Raw genomic sequence first — 23,876 nt, 5'->3', positions numbered from 1 at the left:
GCATTCCTTTTTCAGATGTAAATAGCACTTTTCAGTAATGCTCAAAGCATGCCATTCCATGATCGAAGCATTTATTTTTCAACTCAAATCAATGAGCCCAATCAGTCCTCCATGATAACAAAATCACAATCAACAGAGTAGGGCTGGCTAATAAGTTCTTAGTTTTGGGGTTATGCTCAGGTAAAACAATGTCTAATCTATACTTCCATATTTCCAAGTCCTATTTCTTGAAGATCAAAGGGTATGCCATTTATTGGAATGACTGGAATTCTGATAGGCTTTGGTTATTAATGTCAAGATAACATTTAAATTGTATTATATGTAGTAGAAAGTGATGGGTTAGAAGAAGCCTACATAACCAACCCATAAAGTAAAATGTAACATCCATATATGGCCAGCTATGTACATTTTAACATTGATTTATCCTGCAATAGATGTCGCTGAATTGGTAACACAATGTCACGTCCTGACCAGTAAAGGGGTTATTTGTTATTGTAGTTTGGTCAGGACGTGGCAGGGGGTGTTTGTTTAGAGTGTTTCGGGGTTTGTTGGGCTATGTTATTATGTAAGAGGGGTGTTTGTTTAGAGTGTTCCGGGGTTTTTGGTCTATGTTCTAGGTTAGTGTTTTTCAATGTTCAGTCTAGTTTTTCTACTTCTATGTTTAGGGTTTGTTGATTGACCTTCAATTGGAGGCAGCTGTTCCTCGTTGCCTCTGATTGAAGGTCCTATGTATAGGGGTGTTTGTGCTATGGGGGTTTGTGTGTAGTTGTCTCCTGTTTTGTGTCTATGCACCTGACAGGACTGCTTAGTGTCGTTTGTTGTTTTTTGTATACGTGTTTCTTTTGTTTTTCCTTCCTTTAAATAAATAAAGATGAGTATACACGTTCCCGCTGCACCTTGGTCTAATCCTTACGACGCCCCTGACACACACATTTTTGTCTTCTTCTAATGCCTCTTAAGGAGAAAGCAATCTAAAAGTAACTGAATAATCAGATTAATGAATGTAATCAGATAGGCTACCTGGGCCAGCAGGTAGCCTAGTGGTTAGAGCATTGGGCCAGTAACTGAAAGGTTCCTGGATTGAATTCCCGAGCTGTCGTTCTGCCTGAACAAGGCAGGTAACCCACTGTTCCCAGGCAGGCCATCACTGTAAATAAGAATTTGTTCTTAACTAACTTGCCTAGTTAAGTAAAGGTTCACCATTTTTTTTCTTTAAGACTAAGTTTGGGTAGTCATAAAGTTATGTTACCGATTACAATTTTAGACAAGTAACTGTAACGGATTAGCTTTAGAAATTAACCTACTCAACCCGGTTTGTTTGAACCCAGCTTATTAGTGTAATGAATGTAGCCACTATTAGTGATACTGTATTCCCAATCCCAAATTGCCTCCCACACCCAATGCTCTATGTACCTTTGGAGATCTGAGAGGATTTGATAGATGTAAGCAATATGGTGACAATTCCACTGAACCTATCAGAGGTCAAGGTAGAAAGATGTATCAGCATATCACTAGTTAAGCGTCTATAAGAGGGTACGCGTAGCAGTGTACTAGAACATTGGAACATGTTGGCTTTCATACTTTTCGAAATCTGAGCGCAGCTCAAGCAATTTCTCCAACTGTCAACTCATTGAAATGAATATAAAATGCATACCAGAGATGCGTTGGTTGGGAATTGTGGGAAAGTGTGCGTTTGGGCTGTGCGTCCCCGCGGATGATGGTCTCAGAGCCGCATAGCTATGTCACAATGGGACACCGGACTATCGCGTCCTAGCTTCTGTGGACTATGAATTACGCTTTACACCTATCAAATAAGATCTCCACAAGTGCATAAAGCGTAGACCTATAGCGATAGATTTGGGATTGGGCAATGGGCTGGAGTGTATGGATGGGTCCCAAAATGTGTCAACTTATTCCCTTTATAGTGCACTATTTCTGACAAAAGTAGTGCACTATATAGGGAATAAGGGGCCATTTGGGACGCTTACCCGTTCCAGGATGAGGAGGGACACAGTGGCGTTGGCGTCCACTATGATGGTGTCAGTCTGGTAGTTGCGGATCTCTTTTAGAACAGGCATGGGGTCCTGACTGTCATCCAGCACACGAACAGTCAGCGTCTCCTTAGAGATTAGGAACTGACGTAGTAACTGCTCCAGGTTCATCAAACCTGGGACAACAGCAACAATTGGCCATGAAAGTGTAATATTGTATCCCACAGCCCACAACGTTGATGCACTTTCTTATGAACGTCAGGTCGCTACAATATCGTCTAATAGTTTAAGTAATGGCCAGTAGGAGACTATTGCAAGGAATTCTGCCTTTGGTGATAGAAGTATCACATCTTACAACTAAGCTAGTCCTTTAAGTAAATCATAGGAAGTATTTTATCCATACAGCCATTGTAGGTTTACACTATCACTCCTTTGTTGGCTGTATTTTCTTACATATGCTCTGAATGCTTGATTTCTGTATTTCAAGTCCGTCCAAAAAGACCACTATTCAGTATGTAATTTACCATCTTCAAAATATAACAAAATTGATGCATTGTCATAAGTAAGCAACATCATCTTCCCAGTGGCCAACTAACACTGTAAAAGCAAATTTCACTAGGAAATAGGCATTCTATTTTAAGTTAAGATAACATATTGTTATAGAGAAAATACCAGCTGTTAGCCTAAGTATATTTTTAGGACCTAGGTTGGAGGGATTCATCTTATCCACGTTCTATATAAGCATTGGGAACCAAAGCAAAGCGTAACTCATCATTTCACGCGTTCCACACCTGCCCCTGTCTCTGGGTGACATCCCTGAGGTGGCCTGGCACCATAGGCCTGTCACACAGACGCATGGTGACACACACACACAAACGTCCCAATGACCACATCAAGACAGATAAGCTAAATTGGATCAATAATGACCTGCTATGTACAGATGAATGCTGAGTGTGTGATGTGAATGAAACAAATAACAGTCAGCTTTGGGCAGATGAGTGCTTGAGGGGCAGACTGACAGAGATGACTGACCTGCTAGAGGAAGCATGGTGGTTCCAATGGCTCAGTTGGTCAGAAAACAGTCAACACCAATTTTATGGGTCTGCTAAATTACCATATCTGCTAAATTACCATCTCACTACATCGCCTCCTGTTACTGTATATGCAATGACTGCATGCATGTCCTAAAGTTAAACTGTACTACTGATCAGGGGTATTGTTATCATATAAAACCCAGTGGAATTTCCATTACAGTAATTATATTTCTATGGGTCCATCCATCACAACATAGTTGAGTTAATTGAGTAATTGTATTTCTTTAGGCTAGTTTACTTGAATGGGAATGTCCATCTAGTAATTTCCATTTCTATGGTTGGCAACTCACAGTCAGCCCTGGCGCAGAGCAGACAGGCGCTGGTGCTGTTGAAGAAGGAGAGCAGGTCCACCACGGCTAGGCTGACATGTGCATTGGTGGGCCGCAGGTCCAGGGGCGAGAAGCGCGGGAAGCGGGCCCTCAGGAGGTCCTCGGGGGCCACCCTCACGTAAGGCACCTGGGGGTGTAATGAAAAGCAAATTAAATCATACCGTAGAACAGGGACTGTATGTATCAATCTTCTCAGAGTATGAGTGCTGATCTAGGATCAGTTTAAACTTTTATATCATAACGAAAATTGACTAAATCAGCACTCCTACTCAAAGAGCCTTGGTACATACGGTCCCAGGTAACCCTAATAGGGGCGAATCCTAATTACAAATTGTCAAATATGTCAGTAAAAGTTAGGATTAGCCCCTTAACTACTGAAGCAGACTAGATTTTTAGAGTCAAATGTACTCTAGGAAAACACAGTGATCAAATGTGTTGGTGCATTTCAACCAGGTAACTTAAAATGTACCGTTTCTAAGCAGCTGACAAACTAATGCCTTGTGAATGAGAACTATAATACTTATAAGTATAAGTAGTACAGAAAATATGTATACAAAAGTCGATACAGTATGCTGCAGGAGACGGGAGATGTACTGTGCAGTAAGAATATACTACAGCTATGTTTCGACAACTAGTGCCTCTCCCCCCTGAACATCCCTTTGAAGCTGCCCACTGAGATGTTTTCAGGACCATGGCCAGCTCCTTCTAGTGCCATACACTGATGAATACAGTATATACATACACACACAGGTAACTGCCAAAATAAAGGAAACACAAACATAGTGTCTTAAAAGGGAGCTGGGCCACCACGAGCTGCCAGAACAGCTTCAATGATCTTTGACATATAATCTGCAAGTGTCTGGAACTCTATAACACCGTCCTTCCATGAGAAATTCCATAATTTGGTGTTTTGTTGATGGTGATGTAAAACACTGTCTCAGGCACCACTCTAGAATTTCCCATAAGTGTTCAATTCGGTTGAGATCTGGTGAATGACACACACACACACACACACACACACACACACACACACACACACTAAACCCCCTATGCTCATTTGAGAGCCCTCTTTCAAAGTCACAGACCTTTTAGCCATGGTAGACAAAATAATGGGCAACTGTGGATTTTTACAAATGACCCTATGCATGATGGGATGTTAATTGCTTAATTAACTCAGGAACAACACCTGCGTGGAAGCATCTGCTTTCAATATACTTTGTATCCCTCATTTACTCAAGTGTTTCCTTTATTTTGGCATTTACCTGTAAATAGACTAGCAAGCAGATGATGTCTTCAAAGTCAATATAGCATCTATAGGGCACACAGGGGGATGATAGAATATGAAGTCACGACTGTAATAAACAGAGCTAGTATCCACTGCAGCTATGGGTAAAAAAACACTTGAGTAGAACCAATAGTTTCCTGCATTAACCCACTAAGTCAATCAACAACACTGTGGCCGGCTAGAAGGTTACACTCATTGGTTACACCTCATCACCATAGGCATAATGTTATAAGTATAGAGTTGACTTCGTACCCGCCTGCTTCTACCTAGCCCTTAATTGTCTCAGAGGTCCAGTGGTAATGTGTTGCCATACGGAGAGACAGACCATGATAAGCTCCAACAGCTGCTCAGCTCTGCTCTCAGCAGGGCAATGTTCTGCTTTAATAATAATAAAACATCCCAACCGCCATTAGGCTAGGACACAAGGTGAGACACGGCTAATGGGGGAATTAGCTGAAAAACAGTCATTACCGAATCTCATTGAAGGCTCTATTTAAACGCACGTTAGTTATACATTTTGTAATGTAAAAACTGGCACACGGGCGTTTTCCAACCCCTAGGCCAGGTTCAATAATTTACCTATCTTCCGTTGAGGAAGCAATATTTGAGGTGTGTCCTTAAAAATGTGCGCCAATATGGCAATTTCAGTAAGCACAACTAGGGATATAGAGTACCATAAAATGAGTCATAATACCCATAAAACCTAACAATCAAACAAGGAAATGGTTCCAATGGTTTTTCACCATAGGGAATTTTAGAAACACTTAAAATAAAGACTGTGTTTCGTGTAGGCTTACCCTGACGTGACGTTTTGATAACCATGTAAATCTCTCTAGGACAAATCAAATGTTATTAGTCACACGCGCAAAATACAACAGGTGTAGACCTTACAGTGAAATGCTTACTTATGAGCCCCTAACCAACAAAGCAGTTAAAAAAAAATATGAGTAAGAATAAGAAATATAAGTAACAAGTAATTAAAGAGCAGCAGCAAAATAACAACAGCGAGACTATACACAGGGGGTTACCGGTAGAGAGTAAATGTGCGTGGGCACCAGTTAGTTGAGGCAATATGTACATGTAGGCAGTTACCAAGGTGACTTTTATCAATATATTTGCCTGTATTTACCCACCCCGCCCCCAACATGAAATGCTAATTAGCTGCTAATGTGGCTATCATAAAAGAACCAGTGTTGTGTTCGAGACCACCTAAAGCGAGACCGATCCAAGACCAGAGCAAATTGAGTCAGAGTCAAGACCAAGACCCGAAGGGGGACAAGGGGTCCGAGAACGAGTCAAGACCGAGACCAGAAACATCTGTTTTGTCCAGGACCGGTGACAACACAGACCGGTGCACTATAAACAATCAGAGCTACAGTAGGCCTTTAAATGAACAAGCCATGTGCCACACGTGCTTGCCATCATACCCCTTGAACCTTACTGTGTGTTTCCAGGCAGTTGCAATAGCGCAACTGTCACGTCCTGACCCTTGTAAGAGGTCATTTTCCATAGTAGAGTGGTCAGGGCGTGACAGGTGGGTGTTTTGGGTGGTTTTGGTTTTCTGTTTCTATATGGGGTTTTCTAGATTTCTATTTCAATGTTTTTGTTTTCTATGTTTTGGCCAGGTATGGTTTCCAATCAGAGGCAGCTGTCTATCGTTGTCTCTGATTGGAAGCCATACTTAGGCAGCCTGTTTTTCATGTGTGGGTGTGGGTAGTTGTTTTCCGTTTTGTCAAAGTGTACCTTGCAGAACTGTTGTCGGTCGTTTTGTTGTTTTGTTCAAGTGTCTTCATTAAAAGTAAAATATGAGCACTCTACACGCTCCGCCTTGGTCTCCTTTAGATGACCCATGTTACAGAACTACCCACCATGACTGGATCAAGCGGCGTGTCCGGGCAGAAATGGACACCTGGTCACATACGGAGTGGATGGAGAGGAGGAACTGGACTTGGGGCCAGGTAATCGATAGATATGGGAGCCTACCTGGGAAAAACGAGAGGCAGCCCCAAAAAATGTTGTTGGGGGGGCACACGGGTAGTTTGGCTGGGCCAGGGGTGAGGCCTGAGTCAACTACCTGTGCTTTTTGTGGTAAGCATGTGCCTGCCTCTTGCACTCTCTCTCCAGTGCACCTCCATAGCACAGTACGTCCTGTGCCTGCTCCTCACGCTCACCCTCCAGCGCGCCTCCAGAATCCAGTACGTCCTGTGCCTGTTCTTCGCACTCTCCCTCCAGTGCAGACCCATAACCCAGTACGGCCGGTGCCTGCTTTGAGCACTCGGTCCTCAGTGCGTCTCCCCAGTCCGGTAAGACCGGTTCCTGCTCCACGTACAAAGCATCCAATGATAATCGATGGTCCGATGCCTGTATAGATGATCCATGGCACTAAGCCTCTAGTGATGATCCATGGCCTGGAGCCTGTAGGGATATTCCATGGCACGAAGCCTGAAGAGGTAATCCATGGCCCGGAACCTGAAGAAATAATCCTTGGCAAAAAGCCTGGAGGGATTATAAATGGTCCGGAGCCTGTAGGGATAATCCATGGCCCGGCACCTGTAGAGATAATCCATGGAAAGAAGCCTCCAGTGATGAGCCTTGGCGCGGAACCTGTAGAGATGATCCATGGCATGGAGCCACCAGCGACGCTCTTCAGTCTGGAGCCTCCAGCCACGCTCTTCAGTCCGGAGCCTCCAGCGACGCTCCCCAGCCCGGAGCCTCCAGCGACGCTCCCCAGCCCAACAACTAATGCTAGGCAGAGCAAAATGAGCTCAAATCTAATGAAGGAACATTAGATAAACCCTCTAACTTTTTCAGCTAGTTGGCTGTCAAAATTGCGCTGATAAACAATGGGGAATTGTAGCCTCCTCGTCCTTCTGCAGCTTGCCATGCTTGTCCCAACCAAGCGAACTGGCTAACGGTGGCTAGCTTGTTAGCTAGATACTTCCAGAAACAAATGAGAGAACACCTCACTCTGACCATTTTACTTGCCGTAGCAGAGCTGGTTAGCTGTTTACATGTTATCTAGAGCATTCTTGACAGTTTTTTTTCCTTCATATTCAGCGGGTGTTGCACATTAGTAAATTCATCAGTACTGTGCTCTGGCACACTTGGACGCGAGAGTGCTCTGAAATCGGAGTAGATAAAGAGTGAATTTGCGAACGCAAGAGATATGCCAACTGGATAACAGTCGTTTAAGTTATTGCTAGCTAACCAAATGATACCTGCATCTCTAGCTGTGTATAGCCACCAAAAAACGATATGAGAAAAAAGTCAGTCACTCACCCACTCCTCCAATGGCATGACATCCTCCAAGCAGCTAGCTAGCTAACGTTAGGTTCCGTGTTTTAAGCTTGCTACATAAATATATACACTAGCCTATTAGCAACATTTTGACTGACTTGTGATCTTTGCCCTTGCTAGTTCGACTGTATTGACATTCTCAGCGTTAGTTACATTTGTCCGTTTTTGCACAGAATATTGAGTCATTGAAACTGAAACAGTGCATCCAGAATGGAGGCAGCAAACAATGTTCCAGCCCAGCTGTGATTTACAACCTGATAGCAATATTTTTTGGACTACCAAGAAATGTATTAGAGAATTATATTAATCATGCATCTATCTATTCTGCCATCAAAGCCTTCGTATCCGTCATGGAACGTTGAGTAAAATAAGCTATTATTAAAACCTCTTATAAAGCTGGTTTTGTAGCATAAACTGGGAATTTGATATTTTTTACTGATATTATGATGCTCTCTTTCATATCTTTCAAAACAAGAGTCAGTTCCACTTTAAGTCACAGGTTACTTTGTGTGCTAAATGTGAAATTATTTTTGGGAAGTAATAGTAATACATTTCAATTGGGAGACACTTAATGGTTGTGTTTTTGTGTTGTTATGATTTGCTACCTACTGGCTTATTATGTCCGAATTTATTTACTGCTTAACCTTTACCATAATGCTGTGTGTGACTGCTGTCTTTCCATCGCCCCTATGCCGAGGTGTAGTGGTACCTGGAGATATGGGTATACTGTAATTTTGCAAGAAAATTCCCAAACGGCCAGTCCAGCGAAAGAAAATGGCACCCCGTGTGAATAATATTTTTTTGTATGAGTTTTCCTATAGATGTTTCAGATTTTCAACCTCAAAAATCAACTATTTTTATATATATATATTAAAAAAAAAGGTTTTAAATGATGTGATGGTTTAAGTCCACAACAATGCTTAAACCACATCAATCTGATTGGGTGGGCCTGTTAAGGCCTGGCCTCAGTGCACTCAGGCCCATCCATGTCTACGCCCCTGATGCAAACAGTGCATGATAACAATTGCGCACCACAAATAGCATACTAACCAACACTTCGGACTAAACTTTTTTAATACCTGGTTTGCATACCCATTGTTTCCTTAGTTAGCATTTACTGGTAGATATCATAAATTGAAACGTCTTTCCTACCCTACCGGCTACCGATGTCATCCTTCTGTGAGCCGCTCCATGCCAAAACCATTTGAGAGCTGCACACTCTTGCTGCCTGCACATGACGTTCCGCAGAAACTAGTCTGTGTGCGGCGCACGTGAATATATTTCACATGCTTTGCGATTGTGTAGGCTACTTTGACAGAATTACGAACCTGTCACACACTGAAGGCCTATAGGTTTGCCATTGCGCAAACATGTCTATAATAGATAAAGGCTGTTAAAAAAATTAATAATAATTTAACCAGGTAGGCTAGTTGAGAACAAGTTCTCATTTGCATCCTCGACCTAGCCAAGATAAAGCATAGCAATTCGACACATACAACAACACAGAGTTACACATGGAATAAACAAAACATACAGTCAATAATACAGTAGAACAAAAGGAAACAAAAAGTCTATATACAGTGAGTGCAAATGAGGTAAGTTAAGGCAATAAATAGGCCATGGTGGCGAAGTAATTACAATATAGCAATTAAACACTGGAATGGTAGATGTGCAGAAGATGAATGTGCAAGTATAGATACTGGGGTGCAAAGGAGCAAGATAAATAAATACATTATGGGGATGAAGTCGGTAGATAAATGGGCTGTTTACAGCTGGGCTATGTACAGGTGCAGTGATCTGTGAGCTGCTCTGACAGCTGGTGCTTAAAGCTAGTGAGGGAGATATGAGTCTCCAGCTTCAGAGATTTTTGCAGTTCGTTCCAGTCATTGGCAGCAGAGAACTGGAAGGAAAGACGACCAAAGGAGGAATTGGCTTTGGGGGTGACCAGTGAGATATACCTGCTGGAGCGCGTGCTACGAGTGGGTGCTGCTATGGTGACCAGTGAGCTGAGATAAGGCGGGGCTTTACCTAGCAGAGACTTGTAGATACCCTGTAGCTAGTGGGTTTGGCGACGAGTATGAAGCGAGGGCCAACCAAAGAGAGCGTACAGGTCGCAATGGTGGGTAGTGTATGGGGCTTTGGTGACAAAAACGGATGGCACTGTGATAGACTGCATCCAGTTTGTTGAGTAGAGTGTTGGAGGCTATTTTATAGACGACATCACCGAAGTCGAGGATTGATAGGATGATCAGTTTTACGAGGTTATGTTTGGCAGCATGAGTGAAGGATGCTTTGTTGCGATATAGGAAGCCGATTCCAGATTTAATTTTGGATTAGAGATGCTTAATGTGAGTCTGGAAGGGGAGTTTACAGTCTAACCAGACACCCAGGTATTTGTAGTTGTCCACGTATTCTAAGTCAGAGCCGTCCAGAGTAGTGATGCTGGACGGGCGAGCAGGTTCGGGCAGTGATCGATTGAATAGCATGCATTTAGTTTTACTTGCGTTTAAGAGCAGTTGGAGGCCACGGAAGGAGAGTTGTATGGCATTGAAGCTCGTCTGGAGGTTAGTTAACACAGTGTCCAAAGAGGGGTCAGAAGTATACAGAATGGTGTCGTCTGCGTAGAGGTGGATCAGAGTATCACCAGCAGCAAGAGCAACATCATTGATGTATACAGAGAAGAGAGTCGTCCCGAGAATTGAACCCTGTGGCACACCCATAGAGACTGCCAGAGGTCCGGACAACAGGCCCTCCGATTTGACACACTTAACTCTATCAGAGAAGTAGTTGGAGAACCAGGCGAGGCAATCATTTGAGAAACCAAGGCTGTCGAGTCTGCCAATAAGAATGTGGTGATTGACAGAGTCGAAAGCCTTGGCCAGGCCGATGAATACGGCTGCACAATAATGTCTCTTAACGATGGCGGTTATGATGTCGTTTAGGACCTTGAGCGTGGCTGAGGTGCACCCATGACCAGCTCTGAAACCAGATTGCATAGCGGAGAAGGTACGGTGGGATTCGACATGGTCGGTAATCTGTTTGTTAACTTGGCTTTCGAAGACCTTAGAAAGACAGGATAGGATAGATGTAGGTCTGTAGCAGTTTGGGTCTAGAGTGTCACCCCCTTTGAAGAGGGAGATGACCGCGGCAGCTTTCCAATCTTTGGGAATCTCATACGATACGAAAGAGAGGTTGAACAGGCTAGTAATAGGGGTTGCAACAATTTCGGCAGATAATTTTAGAAAGAGAGGGTCCAGATTGTCTAGCCCGGCTGATTTGTATGGGTCCAGATTTTGCAGCTCTTTCAGAACATCAGCTATCTGGATTTGGGTGAAGGAGAAATGGTGGGGGCTTTGACGGGTTGCCGGGCAGTTGACCGGGGTAAGGGTAGCCAGGTGGAAAGCATGGCCAGCCGTAGAGAAATGCTTATTGAAATTCTCAATTATAGTGGATTTATCGGTGGTAACAGTGTTTCCTAGCCTCAGAGCAGTGGGCAGCTGGGAGGAGGTGCTCTTATTCTCCATGGACATTAGTGTCCCAGAACGTTTTTGAGTTAGTACTACAGGATGCAAATTTCTGTTTGAAAAAGCTAGCCTTAGCTTTTCTAACTGCCTGTGTATATTTGTTCCTAACTTCCCTGAAAAGTTGCATATCATGGGGGCTATTCGATGCTAATGCAGAACGCCACAGGATGTTTTTGTGCTGGTCAAGGGCAGACAGGTCTGGAGTGAACCAAGGACTATATCTATTCCTAGTTCTACATTTTGTGAGCGGGGCATGCTTATTTAAGATGGTGAGTAAGGCACTTTTAAAGAATAGCCAGGCATCATCTACTGACGGGATGAGGTCAATGTCATTCCAGGATACCCCGGCCAGGTCGATTAGAAAGGCCTGCTCGCAGAAGTGTTTTAGGGAGCGTTTGACAGTGATGAGGGGTGGTCGTTTGGTCGTAGACCCATTACGGATGCAGGCAATGAGGCAGTGATTGCTGAGATCTTGATTGAAAACAGCAGAGGTGTATTTGGAGGGCGAGTTAGTTAGGATGACATCTATGAGGGTGCCGTGTTTACGGATTTGGGGTTGTACCTGGTAGGTTCATTGATAATTTGTGTGAGATTGAGGGCATCAAGTTTAGATTGTAGGATGGCCGGGGTGTTAAGCATGTCCCAGTTTAGGTCACCTAGTAGCACGAGCTCAGAAGATAGATGGGGGGCAGTCAATTCACATATGGTATCGAGGGCACAGCTGGGGGCAGAGGGAGGTCTATAGCAAGTGGCAACAGTGAGAGACTTGTTTCTGAAAAGGTGCATTTTTAGAAGTAGAAGCATGAATTGTTTGGGTACAGACTTGGATAGTAATACAGAACTCTGCAGGCTATCTTTGCAGTAGATTGCAACACCGCCCCCTTTGGCAGTTCTATCTTGGCGGAAAATGTTATAGTTAGGGATGGAGATTTCAGGGTTTTTGGTGGTTTTCCTAAGCCAGGATTCTGACACGGCTAAGACATCTGGGTTGGCAGAGTGTGCTAAAGCAGTGAGTAAAACAAACTTAGAGAGTAGGCTTCTAATGTTAACATGCATGAAACCAAGGCTTTTACAGTTACAGAAGTCAAGAAATGAGAGCACCTGGGGAGTGGGAATGGAGCTAGGCACTGCAGGACCAGGATTAAACTCCACATCACCAGAGGAACGGAGGAGAAGTAAGATAACGGTACGGCTAAAGGCTATACGAACTGGCCGTCTACCACGTTCGGAACAGAGAGTAAAAGGAGCAGGTTTCTGGGCACAATAGCATAGATTCAAGGCATAGTGTACAGACAAAGGTAAGGTAGGATGTGAGTACATTGGCGGTAAACCTAGGCATTGAGTAATGATGAGAGAGATATAGTCTCTAGAAACGTTTTAACCAGGTGATGTCATCGCATATGTCGGAGGTGGAACAACATGGTTGGTTAAGGCATATTGAGCAGGGCTAGAGGCTCTGGAGTGAAATAAGACAGTAATCACTAACCAGGACAGTAATGGATGAGGCATATTGATATTAGAGAGAGGCATGCGTAGCCAAGTCGAGGCAAAGGTAAGAAGCTCTGGATTAACCATCTCTGGATTCACATTAGATAGTTAATCCAGAGATTCTTACCTTTGCCTCAATTTGACAGTTTAGCCCAGAATACGAGCTCCACGAACCGCCGACTCCTTCGCTGGAGTCCCATATTGTAGGAAAACAAGAGGGTTATGATCGGTATAGACCACCAGAAGGGTAGAGATTCATACATAAACCTCAAAGTGCTGAAGAGCCAGTACCAAACAAGCTCCTCCTTCTCGAGAGTGGTTTTGATATGAGGCCAATTTCTTTTAAAAGTACCCCACAGGGTGCTCATCATTGTTATTGTATTTCTGTAGGAGCACAGCCCGGGCTTCTACGTCACTGGCATCGGTGTACTAAGCAAATGGACGACGGAAATCCGGAGCTGCTAGCACCGGTGCAGAGACCAAAGGGTCTTAGCATTTCGTTACCTGATCGGAAGACGAAGGTAGGAAAACAAACCATCAGGAGTGACAAAAGCAGTCAACTCTTTGGCGTGCTCAGTTAGAGGGACCTGCCAATAATCCTTCAGCAGATCAAACTTGCTAATGTACTTAGCAGCGCCAACACAGTCCACATAATCGTCAACCCTAGGCAAAGGGTACGAGTCTGACTTAGTAACTGCATTGACTTTGTGAAAATCGAATGAGTAGCAGCACACATGATGGTTAAGAGAAACTGGTTACCACTCTTGGCTTCGGGAAAAGGACCAACATAGTCCACCAGAACCCTGCTGAAAGGTTTGTCAAAAGCGGGAATAGGCTGCAAAGGTGTAACTGGTAAAGCTTTTTTCGGTTTACCCGGCCACTGGCAAATACGACAGGATGTACAGTAAGACACAACATCCTGTTTCAGACCAGGCCAGAAGAAGTTAGGCAAGATACGGCCACAGGTCTTGTTGACCCCAAGATGGCCTGCTATTGTGAGCCAACCTCAGTATCTCTAGTCGAAGCGCAGCTGGAACAACAATTTTGAGAAAACTAGGCCAATTGTCTTGCCCAGAAGTGGCGCGAGAATGCCATTTCCTCATCAGAACACCATCTCTGTCCAAGCAACACCCATAAACTTCAAACTCCTCCTCTGGATGTATCTCAACAAGAAGAGGGGAAAGGGAAACATCTTTACTCTGTTCAGCAATCAGCTACTTCCTAGACATCGAACTGTAGGGACCCTCTTCCTTCAGCGGTCCTACAAATTTGCTCACCCTTGGGGTTCTCAAAAGAGAGGTCAACTCAGGAGGCTTACCAAAATCATAATCACCATCAACATCTCAGACAGATCGACCATGGTGGTATCGCTGACATCCTCAACACTAGACTTGCTCCCGGTGACTTTCTTAGGCATAGCACACGCTAGGGAACTTTTCTGATAACCCATCAGGTTCCTCTATTCTGGGTTCCTTACAAACCGACAGGATTTGGCATTCCCTCCAGCCAAAATTGTTTCCCAAAATGATTTGAGACCACCTTCCCCGGTAGGCTCGTCTTCACCCCAACGGAACTGGAAATAAGATCAAACTCGAGTTCTACATTATACAAAGTAACTTCCATGCAACCCATCTCCAAGCCTTGTACTAACACACCGTAACCACTCGCTGAAGTGTCAAAGGCAAAACACCCTCCAAAATGAAGGACTGGGCTGCCCCAGTGTCTCGCAGTATCTTCACCGGCTGCTTAACAGCATCACCACTCTGCAAAGACACAAATCGTCTGAAACAAAAAGGTTCATACACATCTCATCCAAAATATTGTTTAGGAGATACACCAGTCCCAACCAGAGACTTAATTGACTGGAGGGCTCCCACAAGAAGAAACTGCTTTTTCTCAAATTTTTCTGTTTCAACTTAGGACACAGAGGCAATGTTTCCTTTCTCACGGCATTAATAACAAACTGATGGATATGAAAAAAAAACCAGCTTTCTTCCGGTCTTTGGGCTCTGTTGAAAAGGACTGAAACCTTGCAGTAGGAGGGGACTTCTGGATTGCTTTTTGCATAGGGATAACTACTGGGTGCTTTGTTTGTGAAGGTAGTTTTGTGTGTCAACAAACTCATCTGCAAGGACTGCAGCTTTCTCAAGAGTGAGATCCTTGTGCTCATAAAATGTAGATAACCCTTTTGTGAAGGCAAAAGTTTGAGTGTCTTTAAATCCTCAAGGTCCTTGGCCTCTTGAAAGCAACACCCCTGATCAAAAAGACATGCTTGTTTCCTTGTGAACTCAACATGGCTTTGTGATTGTGTCTTTCTTAATTTACGGAACTGTTGTCTGTATGCCTCTGGGACCAACTCGTAAGGATAGGATAGCAGCATTAAGTGTCAATCTGAACTCTGGTCAAGAAAAAGCGGTGTACACTTTGAGCTTTTCCCACAGGAACATTTTGGAGGAACAGTTGGTCTCGCAGACATTTTAGGGATGTGGCAATCTGCTCAAACAGAGTAAAATAATTGTGCCGACCAAACTCTCTTGAGGTTGCAGGACGGCCTGACTGGATTCGGAGTGCTTTCAATTCTATTTCTCTTAGTCAAATGGCATGCTCACGTTCCTGTTGTCTGGCTGAATGTTCACATTCTTGTAGTTTGGCTGCACGCGCATCTTCTCTTTCCCTTTCCTCAAGCTCTAATTTCTGTTGCTCCAATCTCTCCTCACGTTCTCTTTCCCTGTGCTCAAGCTCTATTTTCAGTTTTTCACATTTTGCCTTGAGTTCTAGCTCTCGCAGTTGCACATCTATGGGGTGTACACTATCACCCCATGACCCTTTTCATCATCATTATTCAATCATTGCGCGCGCATCAGCGAGCGTCTGCGTAGCCAGGCACTAAAATAGAACTTGGTTCTATTTGTGACACTCGACAAGTCCTGCCTCTCCCATCTCCTCATTACTTTTTAGGAGCATATGCCCACATGGGTGATTGAAAGATGAACTGAGATCCACACTCCAGTTGGTTGTGGTAATGAACCTTAAAGTTGGTTGCCAACCTCCATATAAAGTCAAAAGAAGAAGAAATTACTAGACACGAACTCGGTTGACCGTTTTATCTGTGGATTAATTGTCGGAGTAGAGAACCTTGTGCATTTCAGGTAAAATAACCCAATGTTTATATCCCAGGACATATTAGCTAGTAAAGAGCAAGCTAGCTAAATTACCATTAATGTTTAATGCTTTTCGACCTGTCCCCAAATTAATATAATTGTTTTGATATTTCAACCAGCATGTCCTGATCGTGTATGGTGTGGGTGGACAAAATCAACTTGTGCACGAAGGCGGATGCACACGTGCGTGAGGTCTGGTCAGCATATAACTCTTTGACTACTGCTTTTGAATTTGCATGTGCAACATTGATGTCATAATGCTTTGCAATGACAATCAGATTCACCTTCATACATTTATCTAGCATCTCCCATGTAGGGTTTTCCATAAATCCTTCCAACTTAAAGTCCATGTTTTTTTTGTAAGCCTGTGTTTATGCAACTTTTAAAATTATTGTACCAATCTTATAACCCCTCAGGTTGGATGTCTGTGACAAACGCTACCAAAAGTGTATTTTGGACACAAAAATATATCTGGGCACAGCAGAGCTTTAGAGTAGGTGATTAGAGCGACTACCATACTCATGGGAAACAAACTCCCAATTTGTTAGTCCTTAGCAAGAAAACCAAATTATGTCGCTCAAACAGAAAGAGGAACTAACAAAGTCACTGACCACAACCAAAGTGTAGGAGGGGTTCTGAAAGGCTCATGGGCTGTCCACTGAAAGTTGACAAGCATCAACAGGCACACAAATATAAAACCCACACCAAACTTAAAGACAGGAAGCAAATCAAAAAGTGTAGCCAAACAAAAACATGGAAGATCAGCTAAAGGATTGTTTGTCTAGACCTCAAATAGGGAAAGCCAACTAAAGGTGTTAACACTCTGCATATCGCAAGACAGCTGGACCACTGGGCCAGCCACTCTTAAATATCACCTGAGTCAGCACAGGTGAAACACTTTCCCCACTAACAAGATGACAAACTAGCACAGGTGTAACACACACAGACTAACGAGGTGACACCATTCTGTGTGCCCCACGTGCTAATGTCCAACCAAAGCCTGTAAGAGTATACTATAATGTTTATTTGTGTCCATGCTATAGAAGAAGATACCAAGCCCTGAATGTGCAGCAGGTGCCAAAATAGCAAAGATAATACCAAAGACAAACATTCGGGTAACATTGTTAGTTCTGGGTCTACACTCTCATAACTGTGTGCTGCGAAGAACAATCTCTTGTTTAGGCATGGGAAAATGCATATATTAATTATATAACGCAATCAAGAATGGCTTGTTGGAGATTCATGACTCTATTTTAATAAACCTATTGCAATGGTAAATCTAAGCACTGGCGGTAGTCTATAGGTTCAGAGGTGTTTCCAAAATATTTTTTGATATTTTCACAACTAGAATTATGGGTGCTTTAGCTGATAGGTGCACGAGAGGGCTGGGTTTTGATTAATTAAAAAGTTGAAGGTGTGTCGAGGCTTGACCTCTGACTGGCCAATCAGAATGTGCCCCAGGGCTAAAATATGTGGTTGCTTCAACTTGTGTATTTACAGTCTTATGTATTGCAATGAAAATTAACTCCAATTAGAATGTCAGTCCGTTATAGTCTAGTTTGTTAAATGGCCTACTAAATATTGGCCTATCCCATATTTGCTAAATATGTTTTGAACAGTAATTGCATGGCTTCAATATGGAAATATACCATTAACATAGCATTCACACTGATATAGGCCAACTGTACTGTATTTTATATATTTAACCAGGCAAGTGAATTAAGAACAAATTATTATTTACAATGATGGCCTAGGAACAGTTGGTTAACTGTCTTGTTCAGGGGCAGAATGACAGATTTTTACCTTGTCAGCTCTGGGATTTGATCTAGTAACCTTTCGGTTACTGGCCTAACGCTCTAACCACTAGGCTACCTGCCACCCCAATACTGTAAAATGCATTATGTCTGAATTATGAACATGCCAAACATTGTCAATACACAATATTAAATTTACTAAGACCTAAAAAGACTGAATAATTCCAATAAAATTCTAATAAAAACAAAACAACTATTGTTTTAAATAGGCTGTCTAAATACAGTTGCAGGCACCCTAATTGTTCCCCGTGGGCATATAATATTAGGCCTAAAACAACACAGACTATGGAGGGTTTTACAGACATCCAAACTTTCACAGGATTTGGGAAAAGAGGGAATGTCCACTCACTGTTACTGCTCCCAAATATATATATATATATATATATATATATATATATATATATATATATATATATATATATATACATACATACATACATACATACATATATATACACACACACACACACACACACACACACACACACACACACACACACTACCGTTCAAAGTTTAGAAATGTCCTTGTTTTTTAAAGAAAAATCACATTTCTTGTCCATTAAAATAACATAAAATTGATCCGAAATACAGTGTAGACATATTTAATGTTGTAAATTACTATTGTAGCTGGAAACGGACATTTTTTTAAATGGAATATTTACATAGGTGTAGAGGCCCATTATCAGCAACCCCTCCTGTGTTCCAGTGGCACGTTGTGTTAGCTAATCCAACTTTATCATTTTAAAAGGCCAATTGATCATTAGAAAACCATTTGCAATTATGTTAGCACAGCTGAAAATGGTTGTGCTGATTAAAGAAGCAATACAATTGGCCTTCTTTAGACTAGTTGAGTATCTGGAGCATCAGCATTTGTGGGTTCGATTACAGGCTCAAAATGGCTAGAAACAAAGCACTTTCTTCTGAAACTCGTCAGTCTATTCTTGTTCTGAGAAATGCAGGCTATTCCATGCGAGAAATTGCCAAGAAACTGAAGATCTCGTACAACGCTGTGTACTACTCTCTTCAAAGAACAGCGCAAACTGTCTCTAACCAGAATAGAAAGAGGAGTGGGAGGCCCCGGTGCACAACTGAGCAAGAGGACAAGTACATTAGAGTGTTTAGTTTGAGAAACAGACGCCTCACAAGTCCTTAACTGGCAGCTTCATTAAATAGTACCCGCAAAACACAGTTTCAACGTCAACAGTGAAGAGGCGACAGTGCCTTAGACCACTGCGCCACTCGGGAGGCCCAGGACAAGGTGACTTTTATCAATATATTCAGCTCTATTTACTCTCAGATTCAAAATGCTAATTAGCGTCAAAGTAGACATCATGCAAGACTACAAATCCCTGCAAGCTCCTGCATATCATCTCTAGGTGAGACCTTTACTAACAAGTACTCTGTCAATTTAAAACTTGCACAAGAAATAGCTCAGCAGAAATAGAAACTCAGCAGAAATAGAAATGTCCTCTCACTGTCAACTGTGTTTATTTTCAGCAAACTTAATGTTAACGTTCCCTGTAGCTCAGTTGGTAGAGCATGGTGTTTGCAACGCCAGGGTTGTGGGTTTGATTCCCACGGGGGGCCAGCACAGGAAAAAAATTAAAAATGTATGAAATGTATGCATTCACTACTGTAAGTCGCTCTGGATAAGAGTGTCTGCTAAATTACTAAAATGTAAATGTAAATATTTGTATGAACATAACAAGATTCAATAACTGAAACATAAACTTAACAAGTTCCACAGATGTGTGACTAACATAAATTGAATAATGTGTCCCTGAATAAAGGTGGTGGGGTCAAAATCAAAAGTAAGTGTCAGTATTGGGTGTGGCCACTAGCTGCATTAAGTACTGCAATGCATCTCCTCCTCATGGACTGCACCATATTTGCCAGTTCTTGCTGTGATATGTTACCCACTCTTCCACCAAAGCACCTGCAAGTTCCCAGACATTTCTGGGGGAGTGGCCCTAACACTCACCCTCCAATCCAACAGGTCCCAGATGTGCTCAATGGGATTGAGATCTGGGCTCTTCGCTGGCCATGGCTTAACATTGACATTCCTGTCTTGCAGGAAATCATGAGCAGTATGGCTGGTGGCATTGTCATCCTGGAGGGTCATGTCAGGATGAGCCCGCAGGAAGGGTACCACATGAGGGAGGAGGATGTCTTCCTTGTAACGCACAGCGTTGAGATTGCCTGCAATGACAACAAGCTCAGTCCGATGATGTTTTGACACACCTCCCCAGACCATGACGGACCCTCCAAATAAATCCCGCTCCAGAGTACAGGCCTCGGTGTCACGCTCATTCCTTCGACGATAAACGCGAATCCGACCATCACCCCTGGTGAGACAAAACCGTGACTTGTCAGTGAAGAGCACTTTTTGCCTGTCCTGTCTGGTTCAGTGACGGTGGGTTTGTGCCCACAGTGATGTCTGGTGAGGACCTGCCTTACAACAGGCCTACATCCCTCAGTCCAGCCTCTCTTAGCCTATTGCAGACAGTCTGAGAACTGATGGAGGGATTGTGCGTTCCTGGTGTAACTTGGGCAGTTGTTGTTGCCATCCTGTACCTGTCCGCAGGTGTGATGTTCGGATGTACCGTTCCTGTGCAGGTGTTGTTACACGTGGTCTGCCACTACAAGGATGATCAGCTGTCCGTCCTGTCTCCCTGTAGCGCTGTCTTGGGCGTCTCACAGTACGGACATTGCAATTTATTGCCTTGGCCACATCTGCAGTCCTCATGCCTCCTTGCAGCATGCCTAAGGCACATTCACGCAGATGAGCAGGGACCCTGGGGAACTTAGTGTCCTAAGTTGTCATAACTGTGACCTTAATTGCCTACCATCTGTAAGCTGTGAGTTTATTAACGACCGTTCCACAGGTGCATGTTCATGAATTGTTTATGGTTGATTGCACAAGCATGGGAAACAGGGTTTAAACCCTTTACAATGAATATCTGTGAAGTTATTTTGATTTTTACGAATTATCTTTGAAAGACAGTGTCCTGAAAAACGGACGTTTAGATAAAGGCTGTTAAGATTTCCTCTTGAAATCCGACTTGTCCGTGGTAAGGACAACTTGGTTGCTGACTGTCTTTCAAGGGTGGTCATGCAATAAGTTTTGTGTTTAGCCCTGGCTCACAATTTATTTTGACTGCATGTTTTGTCGTTTTTGGAGATTAGTTGTGTCTTGGTTGGACTTGTTCCAAGTGGATGAGAGTTATAGAAATTTTCGTGATTTTACCTATGTTTCTCAAACGTAATTTTTTTTAGGCAGTAAAAAATTGATTGTAAAAAGTATATATACAGTATATAAAAAAAGAGTTGGCTGTTTTTTCTTGTATTTAATTGTTGACAGACAGACACCATATTTATATTGGAAAAGGTGACGCATTTAAGTTGATCATGTTGTGAGATGGAAATCATTTTCTGTTGGTGGTGAGCAAACTTCTCCAACAAAAATATAGGATATATTTGATGTCTTAATTAACCTGTTGGGGCTCGGGGGCAGTATTGAGACATTTCGAAAAAAATATGTGCCCATTTTTAACTGCCTCCTACACCAACTCAGAAGCTAGGATATGCATATTATTAACACATTCGGATAGAAAACACTCTGAATTTTCTAAAACAGTTTGAATGGTGTCTGTAAGTATAACAAAACTCATATTGCAGGCAAAAACCTGTGAAAAATAGATCCAAAAAAATTTGAATTTTGTGACCGTACTATTTAGTGTCATTGTTTTATAGATACCATAGTGAGAAAGGATTCATTTCGCAACACCTACGGCTTCCACTAGATGTCAACGATCTTTATAAAGTTGTTTGAAGCGTCTATGATAAACAGAGAGCAAATTAGAATGCAAGGAAGTTGACATGTCATCACTTCATTTTTTTGCGCCTGCGCATAAATCTGAGAAGCGTGAGTTTGTCATCATTGTTTATCTAGACATAGGATAGGTTGTGTGAAAATATTACTGATGTTTAACGTTAAAAATGGACCAAAAGATTAATGCTAAACAACATTTGACATGTTTGAACGAACGTAAATAGATTATTTACTAGGTTTTTTTTAGCTTTTCGGCATGATTTTACACCCCCCCACCACGTTTTGTGGGAGCATAATGAACTCTAAGTACTTGGTGTTATTTGGACATAAATTATGAACTTTGTCAAAAGAAACCACATGACCTGGGAATCCTGGCAGTGCCTTCTGATGGAGATAATCAAAGGTAAGGGGATATTTACAATGTTATTATCGATATTAGATGATGCTAACTGTATAGCATAGCTTATTGTTCTTAGCATAGCACCCCGTTTATTGCAAAATGTGATTTCCCAGTAAAGTTATTTTGAGATCTGGCCATTCGGTAGCAGTTACGAGATGATAATATATTATTCTTTGAATGACAATATTATAATTTACCAATGTTTTCGAATAGTAATTTTGTTATGTTCACCGGAAGCATTTCAGAGAAGAAAAAAATCTGAATTTCACGCTACTGTAAAATGCTGTTTTTGGATATAAATATGAACTTGATGGAACAAAAAATGCATGTATTGTATAACATAATGTCCTAGGAGTGTCATCTGATGGAGATTGACAAAGGTTAGTGCATAATTCTAGCTGGTTTCTGCTTTTGGTGACGCCTGACCTTGAATTGAAAATGGATGTTTGTACTTTTGTGGCTATGTACTGTCCTAACATAATCTAACTTTATGCTTTTGCCGTAAAGCCTCTTTGAAAATTGAACAATGTGGTTAGATTAAGGAGATGTTTATCTTTTAAATTGTGTTAAATAGTTGATTGTTTGAGAAATTGAAATTATTAGATTTTTGATGTTTTGAATTTCCAGCCTTGTTAGCAATCCCGACTCGGGGTTCATTGCTAACCTGTAGCCCCAACAGGTTTTAAGGGAGAATGTATTACAGGCTTTGGTTTTTCCATTTTTATTTTGAGGTTGGACATTAGCATGTAGGCTGCACCGATTGGCGTCACCTCGTTAGTCAGTATGTGTTACACCTGTGCTGGTTTATCATCTCGTTAGTGGGAAAGTGTTTCACCTGTGCTGGCCCAGGTGATATGTATGAGTGGCTTGCTCAGTGCTTCAGTTGTCTTGAGAGATGTGGAGAGTTAACACCTTTTTAGTTGGTACTCCCTTTTTGAGTGCTTATCTGATCTTCCCTGTTTTTGTTTTGTTGTACTTTTTGATTTGCTTCCTATCTAAGTTTGGTGTGGGTTTTAATTTTGGACAAATTTAGTGGGCGCTCATGGTGGCTGTCTTTTAGGTCCCAGTTGTTGCTAGTGACCTTTCAGTGGACACACCCATGAGTGTCTTTCAGAACCCTTCCTAAAACCCCCACCATTTTGGTTGTGGTCAGTAACTCTTTGTTAGTTCCACCTTCTGTTTGAGCGACATTATTTGGTTTTCTTGCTGGGGAACGTAATACACAGACCGATACCTATGTTCACAGAAGTGTATTGGTCACACACACACCTCTTTCTCTCCACAGATATTACTGATGATGGTGTCGGAAGCTGGGCTAGCTGAGGGTCCCAGGACCGCCAATACTCCCTTAGAGATAATCTGGCACACTGTTGGGAGGGAGAGGAGAAAACAGAGGGAACCAAATGAGTGTTAACATAGAATTTACAATGGCATTGAATTACACACTGGTTGCATAATGATACAGAGTACAATGCAATTTAATACAATATAAAAGCAGAATTTGAAAGTATTGTTTACTTTTACAATATACAAGTAAATATGTACATTTTGTTTTATTGCATGTTTCTGGTAGTTTTGACCCACAGACTGGCAGGTCAATTCTTTTTGGCTTGGCTAGCCAGCTACCTAATTGTTTTTGTTTGAATGATGCGTCTGGACAC

The 23,876-nt window shown here is 42.4% G+C and overlaps 1 protein-coding gene across 2 annotated transcripts in view; it reads right to left on the bottom strand.

The window, feature by feature from the left end:
• The window catches only part of LOC106603743 (glutamate receptor ionotropic, kainate 4), a 75,134-nt gene that overhangs the window by 44,515 nt on the left and 6,743 nt on the right, over positions 1–23,876 (bottom strand). For both annotated transcript variants that reach the window (XM_014197795.2, XM_014197797.2), the window contains 3 exons: positions 23,485–23,582; positions 3,376–3,541; positions 1,989–2,167 (listed from right to left, as the gene is read on the bottom strand). In XM_014197795.2, the coding sequence (XP_014053270.1) occupies positions 1,989–2,167; positions 3,376–3,541; positions 23,485–23,582 (443 nt within the window). The remainder of the gene's footprint in view (positions 1–1,988; positions 2,168–3,375; positions 3,542–23,484; positions 23,583–23,876) is intronic.

Source organism: Salmo salar, chromosome ssa04 (genome assembly GCF_905237065.1).
Source record: "Salmo salar chromosome ssa04, Ssal_v3.1, whole genome shotgun sequence".
NCBI classification, from domain to species: domain Eukaryota; kingdom Metazoa; phylum Chordata; class Actinopteri; order Salmoniformes; family Salmonidae; genus Salmo; species Salmo salar.
The sequence above is the reverse complement of the archived record's forward strand: the minus strand, read 5'-3'. Positions and strand labels throughout refer to the sequence as shown.